This window comes from Artibeus jamaicensis, unplaced genomic scaffold, assembly GCF_021234435.1.
Source record: "Artibeus jamaicensis isolate MK-2021 breed Jamaican fruit bat unplaced genomic scaffold, CSHL_Jam_final contig_241, whole genome shotgun sequence".
Taxonomy (NCBI): Eukaryota; Metazoa; Chordata; class Mammalia; order Chiroptera; family Phyllostomidae; genus Artibeus; species Artibeus jamaicensis.
Window position 1 is genome coordinate 5354686 of NW_026521509.1, and position 25483 is coordinate 5380168.

The window sequence follows — 25483 nt, forward strand, 5'->3', positions numbered from 1 at the left end:
CTATCTTTTTCTTTTCTCATTATGTCAAATATAATTAGGATATATTCTATCTTTTTCTTTTCTCATTTTATTTTAAGACTAAGTTATTTTCTCTTTTTCCCTCCTATAGAAATGCCTCTTCATTTCTCATATCTTCTTCTACCAAAAACACACATCCTACTTTTCATATACAGTCACTTTCTTTTAACCTTAATATTTCTAGTAGTTTTATAAAAACAAAAACAAACAAAAAACTTTAGCTCTTTTATATATCAGCGTTTGTCACAGCAGTTTGTATTTTTATAAAGACTTTTTTCCCCATCAGTCTCTGTGGGCAATGTTTTTGTTGTCTGCTGGGGTGTTTACATTTTAAAAACATGATAAGATTTTCAGCTTCAAGGGACAGAATAATAATAAAAGTTTTGTTCTGAGAAGTTTTGGGGGTAGTTGTTATTTAAAAATTTCCTTTGTGTTAAGGATCTGATGATATGGGGTTTATCCCTTTACTCATCAATCATTATATCATCCTCCTCTTCATTTTTATCACTTTCCCAGAGTTCCCATCTCTTAGATTCCACCTCTTAATTCTAATCACACTTTCTTCACAACTTTGTGGATCTTAATCTATAGCATTTTGTGTCCTCATACTTTTGTGAAACAGCACTTTAAGGTCTCAAACTTATTATCTTGCTTTCCCACATCGTCTGCCAGCCCTGAAGCTAGCAGAATAGTTGATAACTACATGTCCTCCAATCTCAGCTCTTTCAACTTTCTAAGTTGAGTTTTAGCTTCTAGGTGATCTGAACTGTCCACAATAGGGGCTAACCGACTGTGGTGAGCTTTGTTTTCCTTCTCTGCCACAATGTCTGTTCCTCACATTTTTGAGGTGTCCCCATATTGACATGGCAGTCCACAAGTATCTGACATCTTGGCCATCCCTCCCCACATAGAGAATAATAGCCAATGTGGGATACCCCTCCACAGATGTCTCTATCCCAAGCACATGTCTTTGAGAGTCCATTTCTCCTGGCTGGCTCACCAATTATTCCTTCACAGACCTGGTTAGGATCTCCTCAGGTGTAATCTGTAACTGGCTCCTGTATGCAGATGGCAGGGAAGGCAGAAGAAAGAGGCAGACCCTATAGATTTGAAGGTAGCAGGCTTCACAAACAAAGGGATTTATTTACTAAGCAAGCAGAATGCACATTCCAAGGATATATTTGGAGATGAGGAGCCTCTTATTCCCCGGAGTCCAGTTCCTGGGTCAGGTGGTAGGCACGCCTTCTGATGACTTCCCCTAATGGTGTTGGTTTATTACTCTATGCTTAATCAACCTTGGCTAAATAAAACACTGTTAAATAACTTAATTTTTAATAGAAGAATTAATCTACTTTAATATGGAGTTAAAAAGTTACGAGGAGGCATCTGCATACATGAACACAATACTCATTGGTGTTGTGCCTAATTTTTGCACTCTCCAAAATCTTAAAAGATCAAACTCTTATCACATAGAAAGCGGTCATAGGATTAGTCTTTTTTCATGATAATATAATGTATATATTCTTCATTTGAGGGTATTCTTTATTGTATTTTTCCCATTACTATTTAGTCCCCTTACACTCCCTCATCCCAGCAATTACCACACTGTTGTTGTCATGACTGACTCCTTTTCCTTTTTGCTCAATCCCTCCACCCCCTAACTTCCCCCATGCCAACAGTTGTTATTTTGCTTTTCATCTGTGAGTCTATTTTGTGTGTTACTTCAGTTTGTTTATTAGATTCCACATATAAGTGAGATCATATGGTATTTGTCTCTGACTGGCTTATTTCACTTAGCATAATGTTCTCCAGTTCCATCCACACTGTCACAAAGGGTAAAATTTCCTTCTTTTTTATGGATGGGTAGTATTCCATTGTGACAAATATCTTGTTTATGAGGGTTTATCTTGTTATTGTGGTAAAGAATGAGCTTAGCATAATTTGCAAGAAAATTAGATCTCTTGAGTGAAGTGCCCTTCCTTCTCTCTCTTTTTGTTGTTGTTCTATTACTATTGTTCCCATATTCCCCCCATTACTCTCCCCTGCCTTCCCCACCTCCCCTTCCCACATGCAATCCTCCCCCTTTTGTCTTTGTCCATGGGTCTTTTATACAGGTGCCTTGACGACCCTTCCTCTTCTTTCCCCTGTTATCCCCCTCTCCCCCACCTCGGTTACTGTCAGTTTGTTTCTACTGAATTTAAGGGTAGAGATGAAATGTTCACAGCATTGTTGACTCTAGAAATCTGTTTAGTACTCATTACCTATGTTTGGCTATTGGTATCAGTGAGAAACTACCTGCAGTGGGGTTTGTTTGTTTGTTTGTTTGTTTTTGCAACCCTGCTTAAGTCTGATTTATTCCCATTTTTCTCTTGGAAAGGACTACAGCATGTAGTAATTATACAGAAGATCAGTTATTATTAAGTGAAAGACTGTTGACCTTTAATATTATTAGAGCCAAGTGGATTTAGTCCAGCTCTTTTAGGTATTTTGTTTTTTGGTTCATAGTAACTTGGGCTTTGTTCCAACACTTGTTAAGAGCAATTTTTTAAAATTCTTAATCTCTTTCTTTCAGATACCCAAATATTTTATCAATCATTTGAATGTCAGCATAAACAGATTCCTCAATTGTTAGAATCTGTTACAGGGTACAGCTAACCCTCTTTCACAGATTACAATCTATCCTCCAACTAATCATGTGTGGGGGGGGCCCCAATATATGGACCTGCTGTGTTTTTAAAGGTTCATATGTTTGCATAAGTGTAACGGTTGTAGCCAGTCAATAATAAAACATTCCTGTATCAGTAGGGCAGGTATCATCACACTTGGGGATCACCCATATCTTGCACCCTATGCTTTTTGTAGTGGTTACAGTCCTGCAGGAAAGGATCCAGAGCCATTATCTTGACTATGCATTAGTGAATTAAATTTTATTCCCCCTCCTCAAAACTTATTCCAACGCTCCTTGCTTCTAAAATACATACAAGATGAACTTTTTCAGGTATTTGATCATCATGTTTTGACTCCTCTTGTGACTATAGCTAAACTGTTATTGAAGAGGAACCCCAATTTGCTCTGAAACCTGGCAGCCATAATACTAAATATTGCCGTGATGGATACTGTCCTCTGGCCCCAACATCTTTCAAAATTGGTCAGGTTGAAAATAAGAGCCTTTATATTTGTATATCAGTGTACTTGAATGATATCCCCTTCAGAAAGTTAGGGGAGTTACTTGTATCTGAAAGTTCCAGGAAGAAACTTTACCCTCATCTTTTTGTGCCCTGTTCAGCACTTGATTTTCCTTAGTCAGCTCTTTTAATATTAGATGAGATGATGTTTGTATGAGCAAGAAAGAAAGTCAAGTGTATAAATGCAAAGGATGGATGCATGACTATCTTTAATTTCTTTATGAGAATGCTTGGTTATTTAAAACATTCAGTGAAAAGGAAATTAATTTATATTTTTATGTCATTGTACTTGGTTGTTTCCATACCCAGTATACTAGAATGATTTCCGTTTGATTTGGCTTATAGTGTTTTTTGTTGTTGCTCTTTTCCTAGTTTTGAAGAGACACTTTCCTCTGGAAGGGCTTTTTTTTCTGTCTGCCAACTTTTAGCAATAACACTTTCAATGTGACAGCTTTTAACCAGGACCTTCAATTGTCTTAATCTAATTATATTTTTACCTGCCTTTTATTTGTGAGATTAACAGTGTTGTTTTCCCTTAATATTGAACATGTTGCCTATTGATAAGAAGGATAAAGTGTTTTTTAAATTTGTCTTCCCCAATTATGATGGTGTTAATTTAATTACAAGGTTCATAGTTTTTGCATGAGTTCTTTTTAGTAAAACATATGTGATTTTGAATTTTAGTTTGTATACTTTAGTTATTAAAAGTAATTATTTTGGTTAGTATTGCCTAAAGCAATTTTTGCAGTCACTAAACCTTCTTGTTTATTTTTAAACTTTAAAAAGAGGTTTTGTTTTAATATATAAAAAGACCCCCTTATCCCAGAAAAAAAATAAATGCACCCTTTTGTTCCAGAGCACAGCTTCTGTCCATAAGACATATGCCAGATGCTTTGCTTGACAAAGAACAGTGAATGTCTCTGTTGATAATTGACCACTTATGGCTACCACCATCTCTGTCTTTACTAGCCATAAATATTTATTTCACTGAAGGAGCCTTTATTTTCCCCCATGTACTGACACTACACAGATAAGGGCTTTTATTTTTTTCCTTTAAAGTTGTTACCTTTTCTGAGCAAATTCAATGTGTTTGCATTATGCACAATTTTCAGTAAGAACCTGTTTCCCTGTAACACATAAATTATTACCCATTACTGGGGATTAACTGATTTAAAAATAATCTTGCAGCTTTGAAGCACTGAAATTGTTTTTTAAAGCGTGCAAATTCTACACATACCCAATTTTTATTCCAATTTTCAGAGTATCTTCTTTTATTTTTAGATGAATCTACGTTCTGTATTTACTGTAGAGCAACAAAGGATTTTGCAGCGTTATTATGAAAATGGAATGACAAATCAAAGTAAAAATTGCTTTCAGCTCATATTACAGTGTGCACAGGAGACTAAGCTGGACTTCAGTGTAGTCAGGGTAAGTACTGAGGTCTTACACTCGAATTTATAGCTCTTCATTACAAGTGATAATTACTTAACATGAGAAAAATTATCAGGGCATGAAGTCACTAACTTTATAAATAGCTTCATTTCTCTAATATAAAAATATTAATTTTAAATACATAGGTCTAATTAACTAGTATGTATTTACTTCTGTGAATACTTGGAAAAAGCTGAAAATTTTTGCATTGTAAACATATCTTTAAAACTCTCAGTCCTTTGAATTAATGAGTACCTTTAAAATTAGTTGCTGATCTTATGCTTTCCTTACACCTAGAATTAATATAGATACAACCCTACAAAATTATATCAATAAAACAGGCATTTACCAGGGGACTATTGTGTGTCTAGCATATTTTCTTGTTATATTTGAATTTTTCATGTTATTATGACTTAGTATTTTTGTTGGTTTTTTTTTAGGAAAATCTAGGCTTTCTTATGAATACTTCTTCTGCCTTTTAAATAAAATGCATGCATTTTAATGAGGTACTGAATAATGTACAAGAAATCACAAGGGAGGAAATTTTCCTTTATGACAATCATAGTTATTCATCTGTAAAAATCAGAGCTGCCAAACATTTGTGAAGGCAATGAGAAGGTGATAGAGAGGAGGCAAGAGATAAATTTAACAGAACTAGTCACAAATTTCACTGAGTGCATAGGTCTTTTCATGTTTGCCTGGACATGCTATCAATCCTCCTGGCATGAAACTTTAGGGGCTTAAATATTACCAACTTTCCTACCCTTGTCATTCATTAAGATAATTTGATAAAAAAGAAAGAGTGTATTGATGGGTTTTTTACCTTTTGGAGGAATTTTAAAAGAACCTAAAGATAAAAAAATATCTTGACAAGTAAAATTGTTTAGGAAATCTATTTTTTTTAAATCCTCAGTGGAGGATATGTTTATTGTTTTTAGAGAGAAAGGAAGTCAGGGGGGAGGGAGAGAGACAGAGACAGAGAGAGAGATTGATTGTCTCCTGTACACGTCCCACCGGGGATCAAACCCACAACCTAGGTATGTGCCTTGACCAAGGATTGAACCCACAACCTTTTGGTGCACAGGACAATGCTCAACCAACTAAGCCACTGGTCCAGGGTAGAAATCTGTTTCTTAAAGACTAAATTATATATTCATTTTCCCATAGAGAATTGTGCCACTGATTCCAGGTGGGTGGGAATATCTATGACATGTGTTGCTTATTGGCTGAGATGAACCATCATATTCAGGTTTGTGTAAGAACTAAAAATAGTTTCTATTGGTAGCTTTAAATTCCCTATTTGAAATACCTGTGGTAAACCTCAGAGAAAATGTTTAGTTGCCTTGGAAAAAGTAATATAAAAATGTGTGATATTTCAATGTGATGAGATTTCATTTTATAAGTACAAACTCATTCCTCCTGTACCTATGATAACTTCTTTCTGTCTTTCTTCTTTTTTTCATTTTATTTTACCATTACTTTAAAGTGAAATGCCTTCTTAGCTGCTTTGTAGACTGTGACCGTTCATGTTTGCAAGTTGTTACTGCAATCTTCCCTAATAACTTACTTGATGTACTTGAATATTGAGAGTATGGAAAGACACAGGTTTATATTTATGCTCCAACTGGTGTGAAATCTAAAACAAACAATGAGAATAAAAGAAATAAATTCATAGAATGTAAATTCACAAGTAAAATGTTATGTAAATTTATAAGGGATTATGTAAAACAGATTCATTCTCTGTTATAGGAGAAGTGTAAATTATACAGAAATTTGGTCTTTCTAATCTGAATTCCAACACAGTTTTGGTGGCTTTCCTAGTCAGATGAGAAGGGAGTTGTTTATAAACTCATCATCATTCCACAACAGCCCCTGCCTCCAGTATTTTGTTTGGTCTGTATGTTCTATTTGGAAGAGACCTTTTATTGTTTTTAATATAATATCTATTGTATCTTACCTCAAAAAAACTTAAATCCCTTTTACTAAACTTGATCCCAATGTAAACAGAACTTAAAAGGTTAAAATATCTATGCAAAAATAAATACAGTATAGTAATGGAACAGGACAACAAAGAGGAAGGTATAAAAAAGGAAAAGAAGTTTGGAGAAAATGGTTTTCTAAGAGAAAACTGAGCCTGGCTGGTGTAGCTCAGTGGATTGAGCATGGACTGTGAAAAAAAGGGTCACCAGTTCAATTCCCGGTCAGGACACATGCCTGGGTTGTGGGCCAGGTCCCCAGTGGGGGCCACATGACAGGCAACCACACATTGATGTTTCTGTCTCTCTTTCTCCCTCCCTTCCCCTCTGTCTAAAAATAAAAACAAATAAAATCTTTTTTAAAAAAGAGAGAACTAAAATGATTTTATGGACACCGAGGATTGATGACCCAATATGCAGTATCACGTTGCTAATTCAAAACTTGAATTATCATATCAATTTTGTTTGACCCATTTTTTCTCTTTCATCAATGAGGCATTTGTAAAGTGAAATCATTTATATCCTATGAGCACTGGTAAATTTTGGATTCTGTAACTAAATGACTTCTCAGAAAATTTTATTCATTTATGTGCTAACCTCAAACAATGAATTTTCTTTATTTTCGACATTTTAATTGGAAAATATTTCTCAGTACATACTTTACTACTTTACTTCAATAGAGAATATTTTAAATAATTAAACCCTTATGTTTTGACTCAGTCTTATTATGGAAAGCAATTATTGTATTGTGCTCACATAATAATGCTTACAACGTGGTAAGGTATATGAAGTGATTTCCTCCTTTACTAAAGAACACCAGACTAATTATTTCTCACATCAGTTCTCTTGTGTTGTTTTCCTTTTCTTCTCCTATTTAGTGAGCAATATATATTTAGTAAACATCCTTAATTTGGTAATAATAAGGTGCCTCCAAAAGCAATCTCAATCACCAAGGCCCCCTCATATTTGTTATTTCTAATTTGTTATAGATTAGGATACCAGGTTTGGTAAAATTATGCATAGAACAAAATAAAGTGGGTTGTAAGGTCAGGGGTTGTGCTTTTAGTAAAACACATGAGTCTTGTGACATCTATGTTGGCTGCCCTTTGTGGTTAGATGCTGTGTTTCCTATGCACATGATGTTATACTAAATTTTACTTTGTGATGGGTACATAATATAAATACCTAGTGAATTGTGTAAGTAAATATTTGCATTATAGAAGTAAGCCATAAATTAGTAATGTACTAAGATTACTCTTAAACTTCCTGTATTAAGGTAGGTATGCTAGTGTTCTGATGAGAACCTGATAGACTGGGGGGGTTGTTTGTTTGTTTGTTTGTTTGTTTAGAAATATTGCAAAGCTACCCTTGAGATGCAGTAGCTCTTGAGTTCAAATTTTACCAGTTCACTATGCTTTTCTGTTTAAAGTTTTTAAATATAATGCTTATATATTTCTATAAAAATTATGCATCATAATTCCTTTGTAATTTTTCATATCTGAAAAGTGATATCAAAAGTACCTTATTTGTAATATATGTAAATTTTACCTCTTTGAACCATACACTGAAATTATATTTATCCAAAAGCATTTATTTTTAGTCATTTCTCTTGAGTATATACCCTACAACATTTTAGATTATCTCCCCTGCTTCCTCCTGTAACATTTATATTTATTTGTCCCTCTGCTTATAATTCTCACTTCTACTATTTAGTAAGACTAAATCAGAGTTCATTTAAACTTTCTGTCTTCTCATGTGAAGTAAAATGGAGCCATCTCAGTTTCTGTAACGTTTTTTTATTATTATTATTTTAATATTAAATTTTATTTAGTTACTTTTCAAGTACATTTTTTATTACAGAAATGTTAATATAAAATGGCCAATAGAGATGACCCTTTTAGGAACTTCTCAATATAGTGGAAGGAGAATATGCTTTGGGATCAAGGAAAATTGAATTTGAATCCTTGTGGCAGGTATCCACAAGCCACTTAACATTTCTAAACCTCAGTTTCTTCACTTATTCAATTTGAAAAATAGCACCTAGCAAAGAAGCTAATATATATGTAAACATATAATGGATAATCAACACATGATAGATTTTATTTACAGCATTACATCAACATTAATATTGTTTATAGTATAAATAAACATTGAAAATTGGATAATTTTGGTGGTCTTCAAAAACGTATTACATAAAAGTTAACCAAATACACCTTGCAGCATGCCTATACAAAGCTAGTTCACTTAATATTTTTACTTATTTTTAATAATTATTAATAAATTAACATGTCGATAGTTTATAATATGATGTACATTTTAAAATAATTATAAAGTTTACTAATCACATTATAGAGTGTAATATTTCTTATTGCACATTTTAAGAAGAATCATGGTACAACATAATAAGATTATTATATATTTTTGTATAAAAGTACCTATTTTGTAATCAAATTCTAAATGCTAACACTGCTGTTATTTTTTACTAATAATATATTTTCTGTTTATAAAAGCAATACATATTCATGGCATAAAATTTGGTAAGGAAAGAAAAGTGTAAAGAAGAAAATAACTACCATAAATTAATGACACTGGGAAAAATATTTCCAACTTATGACAAAGTGTTGCTATCTCTAGTAGAAAATTGCTCTTATAAATCAATTTAAAAAACAAATACCCAATATAAAAATGAGTAAAGGAAATGGATAAGCAATTCTATCAAAGTAATATAGTAACCATAGACATTCAAATTAAAACAGCAATTATGTATCCTTTATTAATTCTTGGGCTACAAGACTACAAAAAGATAATGCAAAGTATTGGTAAGGGTATGGAGAAATCAAAACTCTTATACATACATTGCAGGGTACTTTGAAAATATAAAAAAAGCACATCAATTTTCTTTCTAGAATTACATTCTAACAGACCAATAGCACAATGATACATGTACAATGATGTATATCACAGTATATTTATCATAATGAATATTTCTAAAAATAATTTAAATATCTATCAATATTAAATTAACCAAGTTACCAAATATTAATAGAACATTGTTAAACCTGAAGATTTCAAGTATATAAATATATTTATTTAACACTATTGTAAGTAATTTTCAGTCATTAACTACCTTTAGTATGCTTCCAATTTTCACCATTAGATGGAAATATATGATGAACATTCTGCATATAAACTCTGTATATATCTATGATCATTTTTAGAATAAATTCACAGAAGGAGATTTACTAGATCAAAGAATAAAAACATTTTTGAGGTTCTTGCAACAGATTGGATGGGTTTTGAGGACAGGAGCAACAATACAATTCTTTGATGAAAGTTCCTAAATATTTATTAATTGCAAGTTTTTGATCATCTCTGATCTTGTACTTTAGTTATTTTTCATTTTATTATCTTTTTTTCCTTTAATTTATATAGGCTTTGGTCCCCTGACAAATAATAATATAATTTATCACATAAAAATTGTTTTATCTGTTTTTTGTGTTAAGAATTTTTCCATAATTATTTTTTATTATTCCAGACGTGGGTTGGCAATAAGAGAAGAAAAATGAGCAGTAAAAGTTCTGAATCAGGAGCAGCAACAACAGGAACTGTTTCTACTACCCCATTGGCAGCTCCAGACATTACAGTAAGAAATGTGGTTAATATTGCTCGACCCTCAAGCCAACAGTCTTCTGGGTCATCTGTCAATAACGATGTCATCGTAACTGGAATATACAGTCCAACTGGTTCGTTAAGTAAGCAAGGGACAACCAAACATACAAATACACAAATTACAGAAGCACATAAAATCCCCATTCAGAAAACGGCCAGTAAAAATGATGCTGAGTTTCAGCTGCACATTCCTGTTCAAAGACAAGTAGCACACTGTAAAAATGCCTCTCTGCTCTTAGGTGAAAAAACAATTATTTTGTCAAGACAGACAAGTGTTCTAAATGCTGGAAACTCAGTATACACCAAGAAAAACTGTGGAAGCTCTTCAGTGCAAGGCCCTGAGATTATGGTACCTCAAAAGCCATCCGTGTGCCACCGACCTTGCAAAATTGAACCAGCTGGAATTCAAAGATCATATAAGCCTGAACACACAAGTCTAGCATCGCATAACTTAAGTGGGCAAAAGCCACCTATTAGAGATCCTTACTGTAGAACGCAAAACTTGGAAATCCGTGAAGTATTTTCTTTGGCAGTCAGTGATTACCCCCAGAGAATTCTGGGAGGAAATACACCACAGAAGTCTAGTTCAGCAGAGGGAACTTGTTTGTCCATTGCAATGGAGACTGGAGATGCTGATGATGAGTATGCCAGAGAGGAAGAGTTGGCACTGATGGGAGCACAGGTACCAGGCTACTCAAGATTTTATGAAAACTGCAGTTCCCTTCGAGGTGATAACCAAAGTATGGCTTTGCCAGGACCAGGAAGAAACATGCCAAATTCACAAATGGTGAATATTAGAGACTTCTCAGACAATGTACTGTATCAAAACAGAGACTACCATTTGATACCACGGACCTCATTACATACAGCATCTACTACAATTTACAGTAATACAAATCCATCACGGAGTAATTTTTCTTCACATTTTGCATCATCAAACCAATTGAGGTTATCACAAAACCAAAATAATTATCAGGTAATGTGTAAGCTTATTTTATAAAGTTTTAAAATCATTGATTGGTATAAAACATGGTATTGGTATCCAGTTATACCTGGGACTTGGGTCACTTAACTCATTGTTGGAAGTCATTTGAGATTTTTTTTTGCTCCATCATGGTGGTTTGGGGTCATTTCCTTGAAGAATCTTATGCTTTTTTGTTATTGTTGTTGTTGTTGTTGTTGTTTTAATAATGGAAAGTTTTTCTTTGTGGGAGATAATAATTTTTTATAACATGGCAGCTTTCTCGTGATATTTAAAACAATTTTGATCAGGAAATAGTAGCCTTATGGGAAGCAAAACATTTGCCATCACTAAAATAGAACTAAATTGGCTAGGTTCATCCCGTTGAACATAGATTGTTCCTGTAATAATTTTTACTTGTTGTGTAAAGAGATGTCACTAGATGAGTGCTGTTTTCTCTGGGTACATTGCCAGGGAAGTCAATCATTTCTCTAGGTGATGATGGCTGAGAACTCAGAGCACACAGTAACTCAGCCAACTCCTTTTTTCTAAAAGGAAAAAGTTTACTTATTAAAAAAAAAGAGATGCTTTATGCAAACATTAAATAGAATAATTAATCAAATAGCCTTTTTAAAAATGTGTATAGGAAAAAGACATATTAAGAGTAAAAAAATTAAAGCAATTTCAGATCTGTGCAAAAATGTGTCATTTCTTTACTGTTTAGCATATTCAATTATTTACATATGCTTCAAATATTCTCAAGTGAGGTATAAGCCTACCATAAGACATCTTTTAAGGTTATAGATCTTCCCTGAAAAAATCTGATTCAGAAAATTTGAATAGCAGAGCATGGATATTCATCATTTTTCTTGCTAGACTCTTTAATTTGTTCAAACACAGTATTTAAGTTTTATCTGGGTTTAAGGTGCTTGCAGGCTATTCTCAATTAAAATAAGAAATAACCTTACCTTTACTCTCTCCATCTTGTAACTCCTTACTTCAAAATGATAAGCAATGATAGATCATGGGAAGTAACCCTCTAGCACTTAGCCCTAACCAAAAAGGACTCCATCCTCATAATTAGTATCATTTCTTATTGAGAGTCTACTGATTTTCATGTATTTGCTCTTTCCTAAAGCATGCTTAAACTAAAATTGAATCACAGCATAAATATCCTCCCAACACCCCCTTTAATTCCCTGGTTTTTTGTATTTTTTATACCTTCAGTGTTGTTTTTAATAATAGTAATAACAATCACATTTAGCATTTGTTGAAGGTTTTACACATACCAGGTACCACCAGTCACTCCCTATACCTGATATCACTTAATTTCCATATGATCTAGACATACAGACATTTAATCCATATTTCAATAACTTGTTCAGAAGGATCACATAGGTAGTATGTGGCAGAACCAAGATGCAACTCAGAAATATTGTTTCGCCTTTACCATACACCCTAAAAATGTCAACTGTATTAAAGTATTTGGAGGTCTTGAGAGTATAACACTTAATTTTTAATTTTTCATAAGCTGACTGATCCTCTAAGGATAATTTAACCTAAAGTTATGCCTTTTTATAGTCTCTATATTTTCCTGACAGAACTTTTAAAGGAACTCAAGTTGTTTTATATAAAAGAACTTTTTAAATGGAATAAAATTTAGCGAGGTTTTTTTGAATGGTAATCATTTTAAAGAAAGGAAGTTTGACATAAAAATTTAGAGCATGGGCTTATTTAATCTAGACTCTGCCACTTTCTACTTATGTGATCTCAGGCAAGTGATGTAAACTCTCTGTGTGACAGTTTTCTCATTTGCATAATATAGTTAATGATACCTACTTTTCAGAAATACTGTATTATGAAATGGCACAATCTGTGTGAGGCTCCTTGTATGTTCCCTGGCATATAAATTTTCTTGTACTTACAATCTCTTAGTTATAAACTTAATAAGATTATGCTAGTCTAGGTCTTCTTTACATTCTATTTCAAGTAAAATATTGCAGAGCCTACAATATCACAAGGTAGTTGAAGAAAAAATAGCTGTAGTACTGGCTGAGAGACTAGAGATCAGCTATCAACTACCTTTATATTATATCAGACCTCTAGCAACTTCACTTCAGACAATATGGTAGAGATTGTTTGCAGAGAACCCTTGGGGCATCATCTGCCCTTTCTTTCAATTAATTTTTGAAGAAAGCAAGGCAGCCTGGGGAACTATACTCCATGAGGATTAGCATCTTAGTTTATTTGGGTTGCTATAACAAAAATACCATAGACTGAGTAGCTTAAACAACAAATATTTATTTCTCACACTTCTGGAGGCTGAGAAGTTCAAGATCAAGGTGCTGGCAGATTGTGTCTGGTGAGATTCTGCTTCCTAATGTATAGAAGGCCATCTTTTCACTGTGTCCTTATATGGCAGGAGTAAGGGGGCCTCTCTTATAATAGCACTAACCCCATTCATGAAGGCTCTGTTCTTATGACACAAACATCTCCTAAAAGTCCAACCTCAAAATACCATCACATTGGGGATTAGCTTTCAACATGTGAATATGGCTGGGATATAAGCATTCAGTTTATGTTAGTTATCCTCCAGGATTTTAATGATGCTCATCACCCAGCTGTATAACTAACATCAGAACTTTAAAATATGGAATCTGTGGTCATCTTGGGAGCTTTCTAGCTCTGAAACTAGAAGCAAACAAGCAATTCTATTTAGTTTCTAACCCTGGGACTATGTAACAGAGATATCTGCCTCTTCATTCTGTTACACCTGGTATCTTCAAACTATTCCTGGAGGAGAATCTAGTTTTAAGCTATCTAAGTGAATGAGTCCAAACTCAGGGAATCTTAAGGGATGCTAAAAGGTTGAAATTAGCTCTGTTTTGCAGCCACTTGGGAATATAATGTCATAATAAGGGTTATTATTACTGCTATAATGAAACTGTCAGCAGGTGACTATATCAAAATACTATAGCTCAGTTCTATTTCACACACTCCAGGCTAACCTCACTCCTTGGAGGGCAAATTGCAACCATATTGGTCTCCAAAGTGCTGTTCCACTCTTCATAACATTGCTGTCAGTGCACTATCATAGTGTTTTGATAATTAAAGATAATAATGATAATCACCTATGAGAAGATATAAGAATATTTTAAAGAGAAGTGCTACAAGATTTTTTGTTGCAGTTATGTGGCTTAAAAATTAGTTGCATTCCCATCTTTCATGAACAGCATAGAGATTTAGGAGTTAATAAAAGTAGAGCACTTTGAGCTTTCTTTAAAAGATACTCTATAACTACAATGTATATATCTCTATTAGTGAAAGTGCTTTGATAGTGCCTTCCAACTTCCATCAGTATTTGTGGGCTTCGGTACATTTTTTAAAATAAACATGAAAGTTTAAGATTTATAGGAACTTCTGTGCCTCACAGCCGGCACTTTGCAAACTCCTCACCTGCCCCGGGTGGCCACAGCTCCTTGCTCTCCCAGGCCCAGCGCATCTGTGGAGCAGCAGAGCACCACAACGCGAGGTGCTGGAGGTGCGGAGACGCTGTGGGTGGGCCCTGGCAGATTCACCGGGGGTGGGCACCGGTGGTGGTGGTGGGAGGGGAGCCGAGGCAGAGCCGTGCCAGCCCGGTGCTGAGCTCCATGCTGCGCAGAGGGACCATACCCATGGCACAGCCAGGGCCTCCCCCCGCTGCTGCCTCTGAAGCCGCCCCGCCTCCCGCTCGCCTGAGGCACTGCCGGCCACCAGGCTGGGACTATGGCCAGCGCCACCGAAACCCCCAGGCAAAGTGGTCAAGTACCTGTTGCGGGAGCTGAACCAGACTGTTGGATCCTTGTGGTACAGCAAGAGCTGCTGGGGCCCCCCGGGCAGCACATCCAGGAGCTGGAGCTCCAAGTGGTGCAGCTGAGTGGAGAGAACTGCAGCCTTCTGGAGGGGCACCGGGGCACCTGGCTGCGTGCACCCTGCAGGTCCTCAGCCTCTGGGCGCCAGCCCGGAGGTCAGCAGGCTCCCTGACAAGCAGCTTTAGCTAAGGGTCTACCTGTTTAAGAAAAGAATTTCGCCGGAGACTTCTGGCAAAGATGGAGGTGTAGATGGAAATACTGTACCTCCTCGCACAACCAAATTTAAGGACAACAAAGATTTAGGAACAAAATCACAACCAGAACAGACATCAAATTGAAGTGTACGTAAGTCTGACAACAAGGAACCATTCATCCGGACTGGTAAGAGGGGCAGAGTCAGTGGCGGGAGAGGGGTCCTGGCAGGAAAAGGCGGTGGTTAGTGGACATGGGCGGGCATAGGAAAAAATGAACAAACCCAATAAGGCGCCAGAGGTGGCTGGCTGACCACAGACACACATTCTCACGTAGAAAAACCAGGCAAAAAAAAAAAGGGGTAGTAAGATATACTATGCAACCCAGGGCCCCAGCACCTGGAAATAACGTCTAAAAGCACCGATTGGAAAACTTTCCAGGGTTGAGGTGCAGGGATATGCTCCCAGCCTCCCAGGAGAGTTTGTTGGAGAGAACCACAGGGTCTTGGAGGGTACACAAGCCCACCTACCCAAGAACCAGCACCAGAAGGGCCCAATTTGCTCATGGGAAGCAGCAGAGGGGACCGAAATCCGAGAGAGAGCAGAACAAATGCCATTGAACCTTCTCTGATGCCCACCCCCAGTTGCAACCCAGCAACTGGCTTGCCCTGCCCTGGTGAACACCTAAGCCTCCTCCCCTCATATGTAACAGACGCAACCAGACCAAAACATTATTGCTCAAGCAGAAGAACAGCTCAAAGCCCCAGAGCCAATATTGCTAAGCAACCAAGAGATAGCCAACCTATCAGATGCACAGTTCAAAACACAGGTGATCAGGATGCTCACAGAACTGGTTGATTTTATTCACAAATTAGATGAAAAAATGAAGGCTACACTAAGTGAAATAAAGGAAAATATACAGGGAACCAATAAGGATGGAAGGGAAATTGGGACTCAAATCAATGGAGTGGACTAGAAGGAAGAAAGAAACAACCAAACAGGAAAGAATGAAGAAACAAGAATTCAAAAAAAAATGAGGAGAGGCTTAGGAACTTCCAGGACACCTTTAAACATTCCAACATTCGAATTAAGGGGGTACCCAAAGAAGAGGAAGAGCAAGAAGTGGAAAACTTATTTGAACAAATAATAAAGGAGAACTTCCCCAATCTGGCAAAGGCAATAGACTTCCAGGAAATCCAGGAAGCTCAGAGAGTCCCAAGAAGTTGGACCCAAGGAGGAACACACCAAGGCACATCATAATTATTTTAGCCAAGATTTAAATGAAGGAGAGAATTCTAGAAGCAGCAAGAGATAAAGGGACAGTCACTTACAAAGGAGTTCCCATCAGACTGTCAGTGGATTTCTCAAAAGAGACCTTATAGGCAAGAAGGGGCTGGAAAGAAGTATTCCAAGTCATGAAAGGCAAGGACCTACATCCAAGATTGATCTATCCAGCAAAGCTTTCATTTAGAATAGAAGGGCAGATAAAGTGTTTCTCAGATAAGGTCAAGTTGAAGGAGTTCATCATCACCAAGCCCTTATTATATGAAATGTTAAAGGGACTTATCTAAGAAAAAGAAGTTAAAAAAACATGAACAGTGAAAGGACAGCAAACTCAGTTATTAACAACCACACCTAAAACAAAAGCAAACTAAGAGGACAGCTAGATCAGGAGCAGAACCATAGAAATGAAGATCACATGGAGGGTTAGCAACAGGGGAGTGGGAGGAGAAGGGGGGAGAAGGTACAAAAAATAAGTAGCATAGACAGTAGATAGAAAATAGATAGGGGTGAGGGTAAGAATAGTAGGGGAAATACCAAATCTAAAGAATTTGAGACACGTGTTCATGAACTAAAGGGGGAAATGGTGGGGGAGGGGTATGCAGAGTGGAGGGGAATGGAGGGGGGGAATAGAACAAATGTAATGGCATAATCAATAAAAAAGTTTAAAAAAGATATCTTTGATGTATGGTGTGAGGTAGACATTCACTTTGACTCTTTTGCACATGTATATTCATTTGTCACAATACTATTTGATGAAATAGTATATATTCCCATTGAATGTTCTTTTGATCATATGTAACAGTTTATTTCTGGACACTCAATTCCGTTTAGATACACACACACACATATACACACACATATATATATCGCATTTACATATATTTATATATGTCTATCTTATGCTAATACCACATTTCTTCAATTACTATAACTTTGTTGTAAGTTTCGAAATTGAGAAGTGAGTCTTCTAGCTGAATTCCTTTTCAAATTCATTTTGTCTATTTTGGGTACCATGCATTTGCATATTAATGTTCGATCACCTTGTCAATTTCTACAAAGAACCACCTGGACTATTGATAAAGGCTGTGTTTCATTATAGATATTTGTCAATATTAACATAGTAATAATATTATATCTTCTGATCCACGTATGCCTTTCCATTTATTACATCTTCTTTAACTTTTTAATAATGTTTTAGTTTTATGTAGGTAATTCTTGCATTCATTTTTTAAAATTTATTCCAAAGTACATAACTATTTTGGATGTTATTTTAGATGAAATTTGTCTTAATTTAACTGTTGGATTGTTCACTGATTTTTGTATATCAAACTTGTATCCTCAAAACAAGTACATTACTTACAGTAGTAACTAGTGGATTCTATATACAAGTGCAGATAAGAAAACATTCAGTCACTCAGAATTAAATATGATGTTACCTGTTAGTTTTTACATATGCTTTTTGTCAGGATAAGAAGGTTCTCTTTTATTCTGAACTTGTTTAGTGATTTAATCATGAAAAGTTATTTATTTTTGTCAAATTGCTATTTATATATCTAGTGAGAAATTCATGTGCATTTTTATTCTATTAATGTGAAGTATTATATATTTTTGTCTATTTTTTCAGCAATCATTTTTATATATTTTTCAACTTCATTAATATAAAACTGACATATAGTACTATATAACTTTAAGTTGTACAGCATGAATAATCTCATTTACTTATATTGTAGAATCACCACAGTATGTTTAGTTAACATCCATCATCATATAGACAAAACAAAAAGACAAAGAAAAGGAAAGGAAAACAGTGTTTTCTCTTTGTGATGAAAACTCTTGGGGGCTACTCTCTTAACAACTTTGAAATATATTGTACAGCAGTGTTAACTATAATTACCATATTGTATATTACATTCCTAGTACTTATTTATCTTATAATTGAAAGTTTGTACCTTTTATACACCTTCATCCAATCCCCCTCATCGTCTGGTAACCACAAATCTGATCTCTTTTTTATGAGATTTTTTTCTACATTCCATGTATATGTGAGTTCATACAGTATTTACCTTTCTCTGTATATGTTTTAATTAGCATAATGGCCCCATGACCCATCCATCTTGTCGCCTATGGCATGATTTCCTTGTTTTTACAGCTGAATATTTTCCCTAGCTATATATACATATGAAGGTTTTTCCTATACATATATAATCATAGTAGCCTTATTTACAATAGGCAATGTATGGAATAGCCTGTATTCATTTAACTGTCAATTGACACAAGCTATTTCCATATATTAGCTATTGTAATTAATGCTGCAATGATCATGGGAGCAGAAATACCTCTTTGATAGAGTGCTTTCATTGACTTTGGACACATTTCTAAAAGTGGAATTGCTGGATCACGTGATAGTTCTATTTTTAATATTTTGAGAAACTTATTCATAGTGGCTGTACCACTTTACAATCCCTTCAGCAATGCACAAGGACTGCTTTTATCCACATTCTTCCCAGCAGTTTTTGTCTCTATTTTTTTTATAAGAGCTATCATAGCAGGCCTAAGGTGATATATCATGTGGTTTTGCCTTGTATTTTCCTTTTGATTTGTGATGTTCAGCACTTTTTCATGTAGGTGTTAGCTATTCCTACATCATCTTTGATAAAATGTCTACTGAGTTTCTTTGTCCAATTATTAATTGACTTATTAGATATTGAGTTCAATGAGTCCTTTACATATTTTGGATATTAAGCCCTTATCAGAGACATGACTTGCAAATATTTTCTCATTACTTGCATTGTCTTTATATTTTGTTGATTGTTCTTTTGCTGTGCAGAATTTTTTAATTTGATATAATCCCATATGTTTATTTATTTATTCATTTATTTTTTGCTTTTTTGCTTGTACTATAGGTGTCACATATAAAAAAAAAATCTTTGCCAAAACCCATGTCAAGGAGATTTTTCCTATGATTTCTTTAAGAAGTTTTCTGGTTTTTTGGCTTTATATTTAAGTCTATACTCTATTTTGAGTTAATTTTTGTGAATAGTATAATAGTAATAATTTTTGTGAATTTATGATTGTTATATCTTCTTGGTAAATTGACCCCCTACCACTACATGTTTTTTTCTTACTATTTTTAGGTTAAAATCTATTTTCTCTAATGTAAGTATAGCTGCTCCTGCTTTTTTGGTCACCATCAATAACAAAAAAAGACTTTTACCTTATACCATATGTAAAATTAGCCCAAATGGAACAAAAGCCTAAACATAAAGGTTAAAACTATAAAGTTATTTTTAAAAGACAGAAAAATAGTTTCATGAAATTGGATTTGTTAATGATTTCTAAAATATGATACCAAAAGCATAGCATGAAGGAAAAGTATATAAAATACATCAAAATTAAAAACTTTTGTACATTGAAAGATAGTATCAGTGGAATAAAAAGCAACTCATGGAAAGGCATAAAAAATGTTGTGTTATAAACTGTATATCTAATAAGGGGCTAATATACATTAAAATAATTACTGATAGTGAAGTATTTACTATTGCCATTATGTTGTTACTTTTTCTATGCCTTCTGTTTTTGTGCATTTCCTCTATTAATACCTTCTTTTCTGTTTGATTTTTTTTAAATGGCTGCCTGTGTTTTGGTTAAACAAGGATCCATGTGCAAAATAAAGACATGGAACCATAATTCATATTAAGAGCACAAGTCCAGCTCAGCAAGGATCATAGCTTGACAAGAGCAATAAATCTTTTGCTATTTAGGGAGCTGATCTCTGAATACACATGTAATAAAACATTTCACTTCAGTTGTCTACTTAGAACTTAAAGCTAACTGTTGATGATTTATTTTCTAAAGTTAGTAAATAATTTGTATATGTCTTCAAATGTCTGTCTTTTTTACATGGGTAGAATTAAGGTAATATTTCATGTTAGAAACTATAATTTCAGGAAATCCAGATTTGTATTTGTATACCTAGGGCCTTTGGGCCAGAACGTAATCATATCATATATTAGCTTATATTATTTTACTTATGTGTTTCCATGTTTTTAACAGCTAGAATTTTTAATATCAATATGGTAAAATCAGGTTTGTTATGTTGAGTACTTTTTATAATTTGAAACATCTTGGAATTCCAGTTTTTCTGATCTTAAATCTCTTGTGGTTTGTAAAATTTTAATTACTAAAATCATGTAGGAAAAATTCTCAATTAGCATTTTGTTATAAACTACAAAAACTTTTAAGGCTACTAAAATTTTCTAAACACTGGTTTCATATTACTTAACACAAGAAAATTCATGTGCTTAAAAAATGTTAGATGCTTGGCCAAAAGTTGTGTTATTGAATTTTCAACTTGTAAGGTTTATGTAACTTCTGAAAGCCTTTCCAGATTTGATAGAGAAGAAGGGAGTATTTTTAAATAAGCCACTACATCTCTTCTGCTTTGCTCCTGAACACATTGTTTTCATCCTGAAGCAACTTATTCCCCTCCTCCTACTGCATACTCCATGTAGTCATCTCTTGTATATTTGCACTCTTGGCCTTTTGTTAAATTTCAGCAAGTAAAGCTGGTACATAATGAAGGCCCAAGTGAATTCAATCAAACAATCAGCCTATATTTATTGATTGTCTACCACATGCCAAGCAGGGTCCTCTTTAGGCTATACCTCATTAATTGAAAAACATCTAGGAAACACTGCTTACTAAAACAGAATGATTGATAGGTTTGAATACTCAACTGATACCAAAATAGCTGATGGAAAGCTAGAACACTGATTTACAAGTCTCTTACTGCTGAACTTTGCTGAAGGACATAGTTATTGTCTGTTTCAGTTAATCAAATTTTAGTTAATGACATGCTAATTAATAATATACTGTATTTTTCTGACTCACATAAAATATATTTCACATACTTTACTAAACCCATAAACTGGTCTGAAAATTTTTAAATAAAATATCTAACATATGTGTAGAATTTTCTTTGTAACAGAAAGATTTTTGAAATCAAATAAGTGCATTCTTGTCTATATTCCATGTGTCTATATAAAAGTAGTTATACTAATTGTTTTAAGCACAATAGCTTACTATTAATAAGCTCACAGCCTAACATAAATATTACAGCAGAATTATATTTAGGGTCTAAATAATATAAAATGAAATATAGTAAAAATGTATTTAAAATTTCTGAAATCATTAAAGTGATGTATATAATATATAATTGATATTCTGACATATGGTATCTATTTTAAGTACAATTTATGCTTTTTCATGAGAAAGATAAGCATATAATAGTTGGATTCACAAACCTGAACTATCCACATGATGTGACTCTAGTTTACATGCAACTAATGTATCTGTTCTTAGTCAAGAGTAGCAGATCTTCAACATTAGTCACTTCCTGGTATTTATTATTTTCCTCACCTGAGGATATATTTATTGATTTTAAAGAAAGAAGATGGGGAGAGAGAGACAGAGAGAGAGAGAAACATGGGTGGATTGGTTGCCTCCCATACCTGTCCCTACCGAGGATGAAACCCACAAGTCAGACATGTGCCCCAACTGGGCATCAAACGCACAACCCTTTGGTGTACTGGATAATGCTCCAACCAACTGAGACACTTGGCCAGGGCAGCACTTCCTTGCATTTACATTCAAAGTTGTGATTCTCCACATCTCCATTAGTTTGAGCCTGACAACCATTTTGGTAGAGGCACTCCAATAATCTCCACACTGTCTAGTTCTCCTCTATCTCATGCACAAGACTTTTCCTCAGAAATAAGTATGTTTTATATTTCTCTTCTCAATTCCTACCTCCCCTAATGTAGTTCCAAGTCTGGATTACCTACCTCTGGACAAAACTATTATTAAAGTGTTTATACTTATTCAATTCACTATAAATCTTTAGTCAAATTAATCATACAAATGGATAAAAACACAATTGTGACTATACAATCCATTTGCTTAAAAACCTGTGACAGTTCCCCATTTTGTACGGAATTAGATATAAACATACCTTGTCATTCATGACCTCCACAAAGTGACATCAATTCCCTTTCTAGTTCTAGTTGAATTGACAACTACCAATGATACCCTACCCATTTACTCCACTGTGCTCATGCCACTCTTTTTCCCCAAATGCTCTTTTTTATTTCTGTCTATCAAAATTCTGCTCATCTTTTAAGGTTTGGCTGAGATATCAGTCCTCAAATTTGATGTAATTTTGCCATATCTTGAACTCCTATAGCACTTCATTTATTGCACTGCCCTTATGACACTTATCATAGCTTTCTTCGTATTAAAGTCATTTATGTACCTGTCTTATCTGTCCCTCTCAGATCATAGTTCTTGCCCTCCAGGAAATTATGTTTTACCTATTTTTTTATTTCCTGTAGAACCTAAAACAGCACCTCATATAGAAGAGATGCCTGATAAATATTTGAACAGAATTCAAATAAGTTACCTGGGAAAGTTATCTATACTTATTTCAATAATGTTCAATTTGTCAGAAAGTTTTTGAAGTCCTTTACAATTGGTTCAAGGGGTGTAGGATTCTTTTAAAAGCTTTCGGTGATGACAAATCTTTGTCATTTGAGGGTATATTTGATAAATGGAATTTATTCTTAGTCATACTTAGTGAATAATATGGATGTTCAATCTGGGCTGCTATATTTTCAGTTATTGTAAAAGTAATGTGAGATAATGAGACAGAATCTCTGGGTGAGTCATGAACTCACAACTCCAAAAGAAAAGTTCCCCAAAAATGCTTTCAACAATGGCAATATCAGTGTAATAACTTTACAACTTCCTAAGTTTTCTACTTGGAAACATGTAGCACTCATCTGGATGTGTAAATTCTAATATATTTCTTGAATCAGTCTCGGCTCCTTGTAGATTAATTTTGCAGTTTTCCAAGCCGCAGTGTTGAAAAATGTGTTTGGAATTTAAATATCCTTTAAACAAGAAGTATATTACCTTGCTCATTTGAAATACTACATTTTGTAGTTTCTGGTGGGGAAGACACTTTGTCATCATTATTGCACCAAAAATTTTTTCCAAATTGGAGGGAAATATATTTATAAAGTACTATGATTCAACAAAGCTTACAATGCCTAGCTGTTCTGAGTTTTACCAGACACAGGGAACTGAAGAATAGATTTAAAGTAACTAAACAATGATGGGTAATTGGATATAGCATCACATTGGGAACATTTTACCATAGTGGGATTTTAACTTGAGTAAATGTATTTTTACAACTTTTTCTTAAACATATTATTTGCAGTTTATATCAGTTGTAGTCTGTCCTTAGCATATTGATTTAGTGAACTCAAAGTAAAATTGCAGGTATAATGGCCAGGGACAGTAATAATCTACCTGGATTTTGAATATTTTCAAAATATTTAAAATATTTTCAAAGTATTTTGACTATATTACTTTACAATTTACATTGATTAATCATCATGCCTTGTTAATAAGCATAATAGTAATTCATAGACCATGCTAGAATATGATACATCAAATACAATAAATGCTTAATTGTGTATATGTACCATAATTTTTGATCCATTCATTCACTCATGGGCACCTAGGTTGCTTCCAGCTCTTGGTTATTGTAAATTGTGCTGCTATGAACATTGAGGTGCATAGGTTCTTTTGGATTGGTGTTTTAGGGTTCTTAGGATATAATCCCAGCAGTGGAATTGCTGGATCAAAAGGCAGGTCCATTTTTAGTTTTTTTAGAAAATTCCATACTGTTTTCCACAGTGGTTGTACCAGTCTGCAATCCCACCAACAGTGGATTAGGGTTTCCTCTTCTCCACAAGCTCCTTCTTTCTTTCTGCTGCATAGAATTCCATTGTGTATATGTACCACAATGGAATTCTATGCAGCAGAAAGAAAGAAGGAGCTCCTACCCTTTGCAACAGCATGGGTGGAACTGGAAAGTATTATGCTGAGTGAAATAAGCCAGGTGTTGAAAGACAAATACAATATGATCTCACCTTTAACAGGAACCTAAACAACAAAACAACCAATCAAGCAAAAAAAAAAAAAAAAAAAACAAAGACACTGAAATGTAGAACAGGGGGACAGTGACCAGAAGGGAGAGGGGAGGGAATTTCAGGGGAAAAAGCGGAAGGATTTACAGGAACTAGGATAAAGGACACATGGACAACAACTAACAGGGGTGGAAATGGGAGGGAGATGGGGAGTACTGGGGGGTTGGGTTGGGATGGGAGTAAAAAATAGAAAACTGTACTTGAACAATGATTAAATAAATTTTTAAAAATTAACAACAACAAAAAGACATTGTTAACCAATAAAAAATAAATATTTAATTTGCTGCCAATAAAAATGCTGTCAGCTTAATTATGCTCTTAATGCTTATCAGGCAGTCTCTCCAAAGCTGACAGATGGTGCTATAAATTTCATAACTTTTCTGAAAAGCAATTTTGTGGCATATATCAACATCAAAAATCATTTGACCATGATATTCTTAAAAAGACATATTCAAATTTGATAAGCATATGATTATCAAAATTTCCATAAAGTTGAAAATGATCCAAATGTCTAACAATGTAGGATTTTAAAAGAACAATCTGACAGTAACCAGAGGGGAAGTGGGAGGGGATAATGGGGGGAAGGGTTTTCAGGAACAACTATAAAGGACACATGGACAAAACCAAGTAGGGGTAGAAGTAGGGGAGAGAGGTGGGGATGGAAGGGGCAGTGGCGGGGGGTAAATGGAGACAACTGTATTTGAAATAAAATAATTAAAAAAATAAAAAATACAATAAATGCTTAAATGAATACCACATTCCCACCACCACCACTTAGCAAGACTGATTTGCCTTATCAGTCTCTCAGGAGGTATGTGTTTGGGAGGGAAGAAGAGGACAAGATTTTAGAGTACTCTGAATCTTTA

At 34.5% G+C, this 25483-nt stretch overlaps 1 protein-coding gene across 1 annotated transcript in view; it reads left to right on the forward strand.

Annotated features, from left to right (window-relative positions):
* Positions 1-25483, forward strand: part of HDX (highly divergent homeobox) — a 101580-nt gene that overhangs the window by 17343 nt on the left and 58754 nt on the right. The window contains exons 2-3 of the mRNA XM_037126733.2: positions 4485-4631; positions 10146-11255. Of these exons, the coding sequence (XP_036982628.2) occupies positions 4485-4631; positions 10146-11255 (1257 nt within the window). The remainder of the gene's footprint in view (positions 1-4484; positions 4632-10145; positions 11256-25483) is intronic.